Source organism: Haliotis asinina, chromosome 5, assembly GCF_037392515.1.
Source record: "Haliotis asinina isolate JCU_RB_2024 chromosome 5, JCU_Hal_asi_v2, whole genome shotgun sequence".
NCBI classification, from domain to species: domain Eukaryota; kingdom Metazoa; phylum Mollusca; class Gastropoda; order Lepetellida; family Haliotidae; genus Haliotis; species Haliotis asinina.
The window spans coordinates 55,482,789-55,497,884 of record NC_090284.1 but is presented as its reverse complement, the minus strand read 5'-3'; the positions used below and the strand labels follow the sequence as shown (position 1 = coordinate 55,497,884).

Below are 15,096 nucleotides of genomic sequence, written 5' to 3'. Positions count from 1 at the left end.
GCCACAGAAGGCCACAATGAATGTCGTAAGAGGCGACTAACGCAATCGGATGGTCAGGTTTACTGACTTGGTTGACAGAAGCCATCGGTTCCCAACTGCGTAGATCGATGTTCAGGCTGTTGGTCATTGGATTGTCTGGTCCGGACCCGATTATTTACAGACCGTCGCTATATTGCTGGAATATTGCTGAGTGCGGCGTAAAACTAAACTCACTCATTCACCTGCTCAATGGACGCCGTATGCAAGTGCTAGTGATCTAGTTGACGAAATCAGCAGTACCCTACCCATAATCATTCATGCATTACCATATTGAATACTATTCTGACCTTCACCATGATGCATGTGAAATATATAAACGTTTGAAATGTTCTTTTTTCCAGGAACTAACATTCCGGAACCATGTGTCTCTGGGTAACGGTTTTAACAGTATCTGCGGCACTTGCAGTGAGTTTGAATATATGTAAGTATCACCACGTGTTCTATGACGTCAACGTATGACATATGCTGAAGGTTGATACAATACACAAAATTTAATGTCACAAACTGGAATTAGGCAAGGGGTTTGGAAAAGGGGCACACACCGTTTTGGACTTACACATGTTAATGACCACGCTATTGCAGGCTGTATCAGATAATGGTATTGGCGACGGTATACCTGTTTCTTTAAGGTCATAGTTTGTGATCACATGTGGGTTGTTATGAAAAGTGATATTTAGAAAAAACTGCCTGAAGGTTTACAAAAACGTAACTTTTTTTATCACTCTTGATTGTTGTGGCTGGTTTAACTTTGTAACCTAGATCAAAAAACCTTTGAGCTGGAGGTTTTTGAAGTTCTTCATGCCTTTGTTTTTACAGTATCCTAAATATTGGTTAATTCAGTTTCTTTCCAAGAAATATATGCGCCAACAAAACAAAAAAAAAAAAAAAAAAAAAAAGAAGAAGAAGATTAAAGAATATAGCAATCACAAAACGCAAGCAGACGAATGATTAAAGGTAATATTTAACCAATCACACAGACAACTGAAAAAAACCCATCCCATAAACACAACAATCCACTCAAACACTCACAACAAAAACCCCAACACGAACCCACAACTAATCTTTGAATATTTAAAGGTACTGGTACAATAACGATTTTCTGTCACTTGATTTCGACATAGATGCAGTTTCCGCATATCTACGTCACTAGGGTATGACAGACGTTTAATTACTAAATCCGTATGTTAAATGATAACAGGAAATATAAAATTTCAAACCTTGTGTTGTTTTAATTGATATTTGAGATATGAATATGGTGGAACATTTGCTGTACTCTCATAAATAACTGTTTTTATAGAGTTACAAAAAAATAGACGCGTCTTTAGGTTGTAGCGTTTTCAGTTACCATTTTGGCTTTCTGATGTGTCAGTCATACTTAGTCTGGTCATTATCATCAAACAATAAATACCGCGGTGATGTTTACTTTTAATGGTTAAGTTGGGAATATCTTTTGGGTTACCACATATATGTACATTTCATTGTATACTCATGAGTGAGTGAGTTTAGTTTTACGCCGCTTGTAGCAATATGCCAGCGATATCACGGCGGGGGACACCAGAAAATCGTTTTTTGTATACTCAATAGCTCTAGCACTTGTACGGGTATAAAGAACATTTTCAAAGTGCATTTGTGTTTATCATCGCTTTAGTAAAACCCAGATTTACTTGGTTCTCAAAAGAGTTAACTATCTGTTTTGAATGCGTTCCAGGGACGCCACAACGCCATTGTTTATTTTACTATTAGTCACAAAAATACGCTAATATGATCAAGGTAATGTCAGACCCTAAACCCAACCTTTGATACACCATAATCTGCTCATGAAGTTCATCAGGATATATATTTCTGAAGATAATGACAACCATGACACCGAGGATGGATTCTAACTGGTGAATGTATATGAATAATTTATGTCATTTACGTCCATTAGACACGAAAACCGATATTCATCCAGTAAGGATGGTTATGTTGGCAATTAGGTTGTGACAACAGGTTCATTTCAACCAATGCATCGCAGAAGCTTAAGCGGACCGATGAAATGCAAATTAACTCGAAACTTAAATTCAGAGTGAGTTTAGTTTTACGCTGCACTCAGCAATATTCCAGCTATATGGTAGCGGGCTGTAAATAATCGAGTCTGGACCAGACAACCCAGAGGTCACCAGTATGAGCATCGATCTGCGCAAGTGGGAACCGAAGACATGTGGTCAACCAAGTCAGCACACCTGACCACCCGATCCCCTTAGTGCCTTTCACGACAAGCATAGTCGCCTGTTGCTGAAGACCTATTCTACCCCGGACCTTCACGGGACTCCATTCAGAGCATACCGTTATGATGAAATGAGATACAAGTCGACATTGTGGTAGAAAGAAACTTATGGTTACGTCGCAAATATTTCTACTTGATTCATTGTGTCATTAGTTCTAGAGTGGAAGGGTTCCTTTCACAAAGGTGAACCTTACCTCCCATTCAACACTGAACTAACGTTACGTAAGTATAAGGTAACTTAAAGTGCAATGTTAAAGAATGGGAGTAATCTTAGCAAAGGTTGCTTCGTGAAAGGAACCCTTGGTGTCATTACTTCTATGTGTCACTAAGTCCGAGGTTATAGTATTTTTTCATCTTTGTGTCCTTGCATCTGGGGCCATCTTGTCATTTAGTCACTGATACACAAAGTACAATGTACATACACATTAGAACAAAAACATCTTCTCCAAAGAAGAATAAATTGTCATGATTATACTGACAGCTCGCTACGCCCTTGTATACAGTGCATGCTTGTACATTTTTGTAATTGTGCTCTGTTTAGGGTATCATGGAACATGCAGATTCCTAATAAAAGTCCGCGCAGGCTTTGAAGAAGATGCGCACATTTATTCCAACATCAAAGAGAATTATTATGAAATATCATGAATCTTTGTTTACATTTATAGCACATGGTGTTTTCTTGATAGATGTTATAAGTGTAAACTTCGCTAATGGTGCACGTCGCAGTCAACATCGGAAATCAATAGCGTCAAATGCCGTCTTTTCTTCCTTCCAAACATTACATGTGACATAAGTGCATGCTGCATGTCATATATGGGCTATTGTAATTAACAGTACCAAGGGACACAGGGTAGGTCAGGTGTTTGAACGCCGCTTGTCACTGAGACCAGCTGTGTCAATTAGGCATTCAAAGATTCTTTGTGTCGAGACTCAACATTGCTAAGTTTCTGGGTCCCGATCCACAAAGGGTCCGTAACGTTACGGCCTGTCGTAAGTCTATCATTTATCAAAGGTTTATGAATGTCATGGCGCTGAGAACGTTTTTGTGGTATATTTTATAACCACCAAATACAATTGTTTGTTTGTTGCTTCAGGCAGCACTCAGTAAGATTCCAGCGACAATTTGGCTGGATGTAAATACTGGCAACTCCACCAGACAATTTAGTGATTGATACTGCGGGCAAAGTCAATACCGTCTGGCAAAGTCACCGAGCCCTTCAATCCTTCAACACATTACACATGATACTGAGCAGAATTCCTTAAACTTCCACCTTTATTATTCCATTGCTGTAACATTTTGAGATTGTTGCAGCAACGGTAAAAAAGCAATTGCGTGTTTCAATCCGCTGTAATATTTGTCAAGCATAACGTGATTATACCGATGTGATCTTGTATTTGTTCATGAAAATTGCTTCATTCGCTCCTTGTAACGCCAAAACCCACCGTCAAGGGTTGTAAGTCAATGACAGGCACTAGCACTATATACTAGGAATCATAGTGTCACACCCTGTCACTGAGTATAGGTGCTTGGTGCAAGGTTTTAGCGTTTTGCTCGGAAACCCGCGAACATCCGGGCTAGATTTGGTCTTCCGTAACCCATGCTTGTCGTAAGAGACGACAAACGGGATCGGGTTTTCATGTTCTCTGACTTTGTTGACACGTCATCGTGTCACAGTTGCGTAGATCGATGGTCCTGTCGTTGATAAATGTATCGCTAATCCAAACTCGATTGTTTACAAACCGCTGCCATATAGCTAGGATATTGCGACGCTAAAGAACAACCCAACCAGCCTAACCGTTTGCCCGTGTTCGATTTTTATCACTGGTTCAACAGATGTTTCGAAAAGGTTTCACCGTGCCTGAGGAATCCGAGATTGCTTATTGCAGTCGCACAGCTGTCCAACTACCTCGTAACACGATCTGTAGCGACACCGACACGTGAGAAACGTGTGCGTCTGATCGTCTACCGTAGGCTACATCCTTAATGGTCCGATGGAATTGATAACTGTATTGACTGTTAGCAGCTTAGCGTTCGTGTTCATACTGACATGTTGTCCATTGTGAATATCATGGATAAGTAGAATATTAATAGATATTTGTTACTTGTGTGATCGGCATTCAAGAAGTTAGTGAGTCAAAAATGAAACACTGAGTGAGTGAGTTTGGTTTTAAGCCATACTCTGCAATATTCCAGCTATATGGCAGTGGTTTGTAAATAATCGAGTCTGCATCAGACAATCAACAGCATGAGCGTCGATCTGCGCAATCGGGAACCGATGACATGTAGCAACCAAGTCAGCGAGCCTGACCACCCGATCCCGTTAGTCGCCTCTTACGATAAGCTTAGTCGCCTATTGTGGCAGGCATGGATTGTTGAAGACCTATTCTACATGAAACATGGACGACAGCTTCTAATGTATTACATACATTGGGAATCGTCGCTCTGTGCGACAATAATAAGAAGCTGTCATCCAGCATACTGATGCTAAATGTGTCGGAAAGTATCGTGTGAAATTGACATTGGAGATATCTGGTTCTAGCCTGTCGGCAGCATGTGTCTAATGACATTAAAACATTAAAGATGTGTGTATAAACTACCAAACTACTCATCAACCCCGATAAGTCATTAGCCCAGTGGGTAAAGCACTCGTTGTCAAACTTAAAAACTGGGTTTGATTTCCCACATCGATACTCTGTGTGAAGCCCATGTTTAGTGTCTCACTGCTGAGACATTGCTGGAATATTGCTAGAGGCAATCCATACTCGCTCACCCACAAGCCCACTTGAGACTAGGAGAACCGGGACAGGCATCACTGCATAAATGCTATAGGTCTACATCTCATTAGATCGCCACCCACATGTTCATACTGTGAACATACCACACTAACTATTTCGGTTTAGTGTCTCACAAAAGGGACGGCGAGGTAGCCCAGCGGTTATAGCGTTCCGGTACAATTCTCCACACGGGTACAACGTGTGAAGCGCATTTCTGGCCTCCCCCGCCATGATATACTGCTGAAAGCGGGGTGAAACCCAACTCACTCACTAGTGTCCCGCAAGGATCTGTACTGCGACCGATCTTATTCACAACATATACACACGGTATTATTGGGGGAAATGTTGCCAGTATATATGACTTTACACGCACATTGCAGATGGATCTCACATCTTCAAACCATTGAGCATACTCTCCGTTTAAAATGCCTTACTGGTAATAACGTTAGGGTGACTACCCAATGAATGATAAGAAGGTAAAGTTCTCAAATTCTTCACAGGCAACTGTGTCTCCAACAAGACTGATGAAGGGTGGAGTCATTCATATTCAACAGATGTTTGGTTTTAGACGTGACTTGCCTCTCAGCCTTGACAGACAAGAGCTGCATAAAGGATAATTCTACGTCTTCTCAGGACTTACATGACCGCCGATGTGTTTTCAAATCGCATCATATCACATCATGGCTGTACTATTTAAGCGCTTTACTTAAAGCACTGTTTCAGCACTGGGTTTGAGACTTTGACATCACTATGAGAGGATTACTTTCAATTTGGCTGTGTATTAAGGTTTGAAACTTTAACAAACATTTTGTTATAAAGTGGTCAGTTACATACGTTTGTCAAGATAAGGAGAATACAAAATTAAATAACACACAAATGATCACTTTATGCTGTAACAGGCATCTACATTAATCTTACAACACGTTTGAATTGTATTTCAGTGTTCTATGATTACTTAATTTCCCACTCGGAGCGATGTGACAACGATCAATAACCTACGACAATCTGTTCTATTGTAATCAGAAAAGCAATCTCAGATTAATACGTGTTTAGTATCAGTAATATCATACTTTGTGAGCAGTTTCCAATTGAATATGGTGGAAATGTAACAAATGTATTGAGCCCTAGGGTGTCACGGCTGTGATCAAACCACCATGATTAAAGGCCAATGTATAATCCAGTTTCATGAATGTCACTAGGTACACACAAGTACTTGGGTTCCTATGGACCAATGAAACATTCATCGAGAAGTGAAATGGCCTCAAGAACACGTTGTAGGAAATATGGGCACGTGAAAGCGGTACAAAATCTGTAATATTCAATGTTTCATTCAGTTCATTTCTCAAGTACTAAATATTAGAGTGAGTATGGGAGTATGTCAATTTTAGCAATGCTCCAGCAATATCGCGGCGGGTGACACCAGAAATGTGCTTCTCATATTGTATCTATGTGGGGAATCGAACCTGGGTCTTCGGCGTGACGAGCGGACGCTTTAACCACTAGGCTACCCCACCGCCTCACATTAGAAGAAAAACGTGTGTCTTTGTAAGGATTCTGACGCTTTTGAGTAAAAGGTGCTTTAAATATATCGCATGTCGATCAGCAGGTACACATTGATATATGTCTTGATTTGTTGATTTCGCCTTGATTCACAATCGACCAAGGACCTACGGTACAGAAAATATTGTTTAACTGTTTGTTTGTCCTATGCAGGTTTCACAGCTTTAAGAAGAATAATGTATAATACACATCGTGTGTATGTGTGTCTCGAACTTCGAGATATCAATACAAAAAACAATGATTAATATATTAGAAGAGGTTGGGGCCGGAGATAAAGTCCGAGATATGTAGAGGATTCCAGGTTCGAGATCCTGGGAGTTTACTGCAGCTTAATATTTATTTTGTTATTGGCAGATTCTGATCTGATACGCTATATATTCTGGCTTGTTCATATCTAGCTAAGATACACAGCGTAGCTAAGATACATAGCGTTCACTAACATGAACGCGTTCATGTTAGTGAACGCTATGTATCTTAGCTTGTTCACATCGTGGTTTTAAACATAGTTTGCGTTCTTTCGTGTACGGGCAAAGTAATAGAGAGTAAAAACGTTTTCGCAATATTGCTGCGATAAGGCGGGGCATTTACACATTGTAACCAGTATCCTAGTAAAATAGCCCCTTGGTGCCCATGTCACAATAGTCCTCTTATCACAATGTTGTAGGTTGTGAGTGAAAAGTTAACGAAAGATAAATTCAGCTATATAGACTGAGAATGGTCGTTTACGAAACATCTGTTGAACCACTCCACTTGAGTTTTACAGGCCGCAGTGATACAACTATACATTTCACACTTTGTCATACGTACGATACAAGCGCGTATGTTTCATATCCCTACAAATCAGAAAGTGTCACTTTCACACCTGCCACTTTAGTTATATCGAACCTGGCTCCCGATCCTCAATACAGTCGTAGAGCTACGGCGTTCGTAAACATATGGTAAACTTAAGAGTTACGGCAGGTCGTAAGGTTACGAACGCTTTGTGGATCCGAGCCCTGGCTAGCGCAGTACACTGTACTAGTGTCGTACATTGTACTAGTCTCAGTCCTTGTGTTTCGATTTCCAGGTTACAGGTTATCAAGTCTCATAGCATGGCATAGCCATCCATCATCTGTCGCAAATCGCCTAGTCTCACCGAACCTACATTCATCAATCAATACTCCCCTCCCTCTTATTATTAATTATTTAGTGATATTTGACAATCAAGATAAGATGTGTGGCAAATGGAACGACAACGAACTTCCAATATGCTATTTCCGTTAATGCAACACGCCCCGTGGCCAAGCGCTGCTTACTCACACCAATCACTCTGGTACTTAAAGTTGGGTCATGCTAATTAGTAACTATTTATTCGAGGTGATTATTCTACTTGCATGTTTGACAGATCTGGAGCGCCAAGCCAACAGGTGTTTGCATCATGTCACATTCTAAACATTTCGCAAACCCACACCAACCCCGCACAATAATGTTAGACGACAGGTCAATAGCGGTGTCTGAAGTGAAGTTACATTGTATTAATCACAGTGAGACTATGATGAGATTTGCTGCACTTTGAGAAACTCTGTCAAACGCAGATTACTACGAATTCCCTCTCGTTCGTCAAAGGTACTGAAGGGTTATGTCATATGACCCTAATAATTATTGTGCATCAATATTCCAAGTATAATACATTATAAATGTTTTATACTGAACTCATTTCCCTCAAATACACGGAAGGTCGTTTAAGTATCCTCTACGTATCTTGTATAGATCAGTGATGTTCTATATATAAACTTGTGTTGAATTGAACTAGATTAGACAGAAAGATCTGGAAAGTGTCTCAAGGACCCTCTTGATCTTAGGTATATAAGGGAGTTAACTATTGTCTCCCATCTCACATTACGTCTCAAAGCACAAGGCAAATGGGTGAATATCATCATCACTGTCTTTATTGATATAATCAGTGCTCCTGTATACTCGTATCACCGTTTAATGTGTACTGCCACTCAGTGTTGTACTGTCATAATGAAAGGGCCTCAAAGAACCTATTCCAAGTCATCTGCCTCAGTATAGCCTCTCTGAATTGTACTGTCATAATAATGCCCGTGTAGTGTTTTGTATTAACGCGTGGACTTAATTTTACTCTACATGACTAATTCCCGGTTAACGTTTCAGTTTTAATTTACGTAGCAGTTTGTAAGGTGTGATGTTTTTGTTCACTTTCCGTCAGAAGGACGTTGTAGGAAAAGAACGACCGCTCGTCAGGCAAATTCATTGATCCATTTCTAAGCGAACACTTATTTTCTGAAAAGACATTGTTCTGAAACAAACACATAACTTTTAACTGAAACGGACCATCGGGAACTCGGGAAATGGGGAATATCTAGGGCGGCTTCATTAAGGGCCTTTTGCAGTATAGATAGAACGGGGCAGAAGAGACGTTATGTGATTCAGAAACTGTGAGACACACTCACGTACAGAGTGAAATCTTACTTTAACATCTTCGGTTGATGTCTTTTTGGAGTGAGTGAGTTTTTTTTGCATTCCACCAGAAATAGGCTTTTCGCACATTATACCTATGTGGGGGGTCGAACCCGGGTGTTCGGTGTGACAAGCGAACGCTTTAACCACTAGGCTACCCCACCACCCCGGTCTGTTTGTGTATTCAGAGATACTGTAATGTACTCTTAAAGTAAATCTTGCTACTTCGTTGATGTAAGGTATACTGTATACGTATACAAACATAGAAGGTGTTTGCTTTAGTAACAGAAACATGGCTTTAGCATTACAACCCAAGAAGGTAGAGTAAGGCTCAGCAAACAAAATAAATAAAAATAGATTGTGGTAACACGTTGCGTTTTTAGGTTCGTTGTGTTGTCATGTTGCCTAGGAAAGCATCAGTTTTATTTCAAGTGGGGCCATTTTGCGGGAAGTAACTGACATGAAGTATGTTCGATTTTCAGGAACTTCATGCCTTCGTTATCTGTTATAATCGCCATGCATAAAGTGCATGAATCAATGTCGACAAATGCACTCAAAACTAGACCCGTTTTAAAGTCATTTAATGGGTCTTTGTACATAGGCATATCTGCTGATGGACGTGTCAATATGACCTCGAGATGAGTGAGAGACGGGCTCAAAACAACTGCAGGCTGCAATAGGAATGCCACAACGAACGGAAATGCTTGAAATCTTGAGCTCATTTCTTCATTGTTTATATACTTAAACAAGTCTTATTTCTCAGTATTTCTTACAGCACTGCAGCATGCATTAAGACATCGATTGACACCCAAAACACTGGTATGAAAACCGCATACTTAAAATCTTACGAGCTGTGTGTCATTCTGGGTTTGAATATAGTAATGACAATTCCCTTCGCCAGAGCAACTGTTGACTCATCGTGATCTTTTAGATTAGTCTAGTGTTTTGACTGTAGGTACACAATAGAGAAAACCTACTTCAGCGTGACAAGATTGCACTTTAACATTTATGCTTATTTACCATGTGGATGTCATCACCATTGTTGCCTCATAGTAGGAATCCATGATGACGGGTTTGTATTGTGTCAACCACAAGATGGCATTAGCCATTGACTTAGAAAATATCCTATTGATAGCTCAGTTACTTGAAAATAAATCTCGATAAATCATCATGACAATATGAGACAAGAGTAGTAAAAGAGGAATGTAAAAAATATTGAAGTTGTGTCAAAGAAACGAAATAAAATAGTTTACAATTTTGTTACTGTACGCGCAAACTGAACATGTAGCTTTGGAGATCTGTCCTGTAGCAAAGTCAATTATGTTGCCGTTAAAATGGATTTTTTATGTCAAAAGTGAAGGATTTGATTGAGGGATAATATGTTTCATAAAACACCTATTGGTTTTAGCTATAAGAGCTAGAAACATATGTTATGGACACACGGATAGATAGAGCTCCAGAACAACGGACAGACAAGCTGATTACTATATATGCCAGCATGAAGCTAATAGGGATCTTAGGTTCATTTACGTCCATAATGAGGTTGCACAGTTATCTTTAGTTATTTATGTATATGTTGTGTTGCAGAGGTCGTTATACAGAGCGCTAGGGAGTTATGGCAATGATTGCTCTGCTCGTGATACACCGAACCTCAAAACAGAAGCTCTGATGACTAATTATCCTCTCGACGATAATCTTGTTTTTATCCCTGTTACTTACGAGCAGATAGTTATGACACACAATTTCCTTACATTCTGGAACGTTCTTTCTTCAAAATAATCGTATTGACCCAGTCTGTGTGGAGAAAAGTAGGAATCAAGTCTTAAGTCAAGAAAGAATGTTTGGGATTTACCAGTAAATATATATGGAATAATGTTTAGTGCATTATAGGCAAACACTGACACTTGGTTTTCACTAGAGCATAGGGATGCACTCTTTTACTCATGGTTTTCACTACAGTATATAAATACGCTCTTTTACTCATGGTTTTCACTACAGTATAGGAATACGCTCTTTTACTCATGGTTTTCACTACAGTATAGGAATACGCTCTTTTACTCATGGTTTTCACTACAGTATAGAAATACTCAGTTTTACGTATGGTTTTCACTACAGTATAGGAATACGCTCTTTTACTCATGGTTTTCACTACAGTATAGGAATATACTCACTCAAGTTTTCTCCACAACATAGGTATACCCTGCACGTGCTTCATGTATTTTGCGTATGGATTGCCTTAACCAAACTAAAATCGTTAAATGTTCAGAAGGTCTGTTGTACAACACGTTACATCACAAACACGTGTATGCAGTCCAGTATCGCCAATCATGTTAAACCAGGTTATAATAACGTGCACATTTCCGCAATATCTTGTGTTATCACTGACTTTCTGACAAAGAACCCTAACCACGACGTCAAGCGAATATCATCATTTAGGTACAAACTCAAGTCTGATTATTTTTCAGCTTGGACGGTTTGCAATAACACGTGTCTTATATGTATTCTGACAACTGATTATAGACGGCGCAGCAGCACACAATAAACATGATCGTTCCAATCTGTCTGCAGGTGTCGTGAAACAGCCCGGATACGGTCACGTCACCGAAGACTCCATACACCTGGCTGCCATGACATTTTCTGATGAAACAAATGTCAATTTGTCCGTATCTATAGCAACGCTCAACCCAGTAACATTTTCATCTATCCTCATACCAGGTATGTTGAACAGCTAATCTTGTTCGGATTGGATAATCCATGTCCTCCTCCTCATACTTCCGTGTAGCCCAGGGTTTTAGTAAGCCGCATGATAAACCCACACAATACCCACATAACCATCTGTGTTAGACGGATGTGTCGTGGCTAGTACGTTACTGTCATTTAAAACAGGATGTTTGTGAATTGTTTCACGCCCCACTCGTCCTATATTTGTCGGTCTGTAAATAATGGAGTCAGGACTAGAAAGCTTGTGGACAACTGGGAGACGATGTCGTGTTAACCCAGTCATTGAGCTTGACCGACCGATCGCTCTAGAGACACCTTTTCCTGAACACCAACTCTAACTTGGATCTTCTTTTGTGGTCATAACAGGGCAAAGTGATAGTGTGACCGCTCTGAGCACTGTAGTTGCCCATGATATATGTGCTTACTAAATGACAAAATCCCCATGAAAGTGATATTTTGTCAATGTGTAAACTACTTTACTCACGTCAGCATGGACGATAATTTTCTAACATTTGCTATTTTGGGGGAATGTACAAGTTGGGAATGTACAAATTCTAGAGTATTTGGTGTTAATATAGGTCTCATCCACAGTAAGCCACTAACGTGTCCACAAATGAACGTCCGACAACTGGTAGTTTACACCGACGTACTTCGTGTTTTTCCTGGCTGGTGTCAGCTGGCACGGCGCCCATGGTCGACGGCTTTGAATACGCAGTGCTAACATTCAGATAAAAACATTCACGTTTAATAAATGTCATATACACATGGGAACAGGAATAGCAACACCCCATATTTTTATAGTATCAACATGTTGCCATGAAACATACGAAATCAGTTTATCCAAACCGCAATTTCAGTTATTTTCTGGATAAACTGGCCTTTAAGGAATAATTATATAGCAAATCTAAAACCCAAACGAACAGAAAGCTGAACTTTATTCAGGAAGTGCAAAATTGAAATGACTATTTCAAACATGTACTCACATTTTTAAGAATCGGCCAAGATAAGAGTCGAAAGGGTAATCATTTACACACTACAGTCTGAATGTCTGTAACCCCGACCCTCCTCCTCACTGACTGTATCAGCTATTGAATTCGACTTTGAGGTATCCATTCTTGATTGGGGGCTTGTTTCAAGATTTTGTAATGGACCGTTAGTTATCAGCAGATTGGGCGATGATGTCCTAATATGTTCTAGGGGATTGAGATATGGGTACAAAACGAGTTTAACGCTAAGGTGACCGTAACGTTCAGAGCATAACATAGACTTAAGGTAGTCCTAACGCCGAGGTTACTTTGTACAGCAGTACCCTGGACTCGTTCCGAGCGTGGCAAGAGTTGCTCACAACTCTTCACGTGCGAAATCAACAGAGGATGGTCATCGAAATGTGGTACAACTACCCTGTCTAAGATGTCAGTGATGTATGGTTGTCCATTCAGATTTTGTCTGATCGTCACAATGTTCCCTTTACCGTCACGTGAGAAGCATCCACACACCCGAAACGAACCCCTGCAAAGTCGTGACAGTGTAGATATGCAGTGCGGCGCAAAAAATGAGGAAATCGGTCATCGCTTACAACAGGGGACCCTACCCTACGACGCCAAATTCCAAAGATGTTGCTACTGACATCACTAGAAATGTTGATTTGTGATCTTCGAGACAACGTCAAATGTGTGATACGTCGTCTTGCTCTATACCGCCTGACATTAGGCGACCGTCCTGTTGGACAACTGACGATGAGCAGGACGCTCTGGTTTTAACATGACTCTTGACATGAACCAATGGAGTGATGTGATTCTCAGAAGGGCTTATCCTTGTCAGTCGCTGACGACCAGCTAGAACGCTGATGGTCCCTTAGGTCATTAGTTTGCAGATGGTTCCTGGCCAATCTGCTGATAGTTGATGGATGACAGCCAACACATCTTGCAAAAGTTATAAATGACACGCCAGAGTTCAGTTTACCAACTTGCCATCTCGAAGCTGTTGTCAGTTGAGGAGGCACCATGTTTGTCTGTCAACAACGTAATAAATTGATCATCAAAGGTATCTTGCTGTAATGTATGCTCAATGACGAGTACACGCATTTTCGCCTTTGATCGTGCATGTGCGTATTTGAAATCAATGTAAAAATCATACAAACAAACATGAAATATAATGCGAATTATAGCTGCAGGGGGGTTGGTAGCGTTTGAAAACAACAGATGTTGCGATACGTTTGTCATGAGTATATTTGGGGTTAAACTTTGATTCCCCTTGTCACTTCATTTATCGTTAGTAGTCTACTATTGCCGTCTTACAGATAGTGTTTACTCCACATTATTGACGTAGGGATTATAGGCCCTTATTCGCAATTTTGGAAATCGTGATCAAATGGACAAAACATCAAATATTTGTCATTACTCGGAAGATATCGTATGACATCAAACCATTCCATCAGCATTTTCAGTATTGCACTCATTGTCCCATTACGTAACTCCAACGCCATGTCTGTAAGCGTAATACCAACGAGCTCTGACACCACTTTGTAATAATGTCGATAGTTTTATGGCAGGCCATTCAAAACAGGTTTGACAATATTGACATTACGCTGTTTCCTTCAATCGACCGTTATTATGAGTAAACACGGGGGTCATTCAGTTAACAACACTAACTGTAATGTTGTCATGATAACTACATGTTTAATGAATCTTTATAACGCTTTGCGTAAACGTTTCGTTTTCTATTATGTGGCGTACAGACGTTAAAAGCCTCGTAACATTTAGATAACGAAGCCCTTTGCAGTTAGCTGTCAGCCGTTAATCGTTATGAGTTCTGATTGTTTTTCGTGTCTTGAATATCTTTTATATTTTATTTTCAGACTGTACAGTATTCAACATGACTTGCGCTGGTCTTATCACATTTGCGGACTGCTCCCATGCTATTTTTATTGACTTTTGGGCAGAAGAACATGTGATACCACACATAATCTTCACCAACAGTTCATGTGACATTGTAAGCACGCATGGAGTCAAGATGATCCCTCGTTTTACCACAAAGAACAAGTTAATATCGGATATTGTTGTTCAAGAGCAATGGTCAGACGTTGTTATAATGTACGATTCTCTTTTAGGTAGGTATTTTCCATCAGATTATGACGTGTGATATAATATTTATTGAGACATCATTCTCTTAAATGACCGTCGTTATCTTCAGTGTGCCCGTAGACTACACTGGAAGAATCATTTGGGGGAAGGGTGGAAGTTCAACTTCTGTATCACAAGTATATCCACAGAACT

General features: G+C 40.0%; 2 protein-coding genes across 2 annotated transcripts in view; both read left to right on the top strand.

Moving 5' to 3' along the window:
* LOC137284854 (D-beta-hydroxybutyrate dehydrogenase, mitochondrial-like) overlaps nt 1–13,705 on the top strand; it is a 183,285-nt gene extending 169,580 nt beyond the window's left edge. Inside the window, exon 7 of the mRNA XM_067816875.1 lies at nt 13,695–13,705. The gene's annotated coding sequence lies outside the window, so the exon portion shown is untranslated. The remainder of the gene's footprint in view (nt 1–13,694) is intronic.
* Nucleotides 1–15,096, top strand: part of LOC137284849 (glutamate receptor ionotropic, delta-1-like) — a 41,669-nt gene that overhangs the window by 2,567 nt on the left and 24,006 nt on the right. The window contains exons 2-4 of the mRNA XM_067816869.1: nt 381–460; nt 11,669–11,815; nt 14,679–14,930. Coding sequence (XP_067672970.1) covers nt 400–460; nt 11,669–11,815; nt 14,679–14,930 — 460 coding nt within the window. The 5' untranslated portion in view covers nt 381–399. The remainder of the gene's footprint in view (nt 1–380; nt 461–11,668; nt 11,816–14,678; nt 14,931–15,096) is intronic.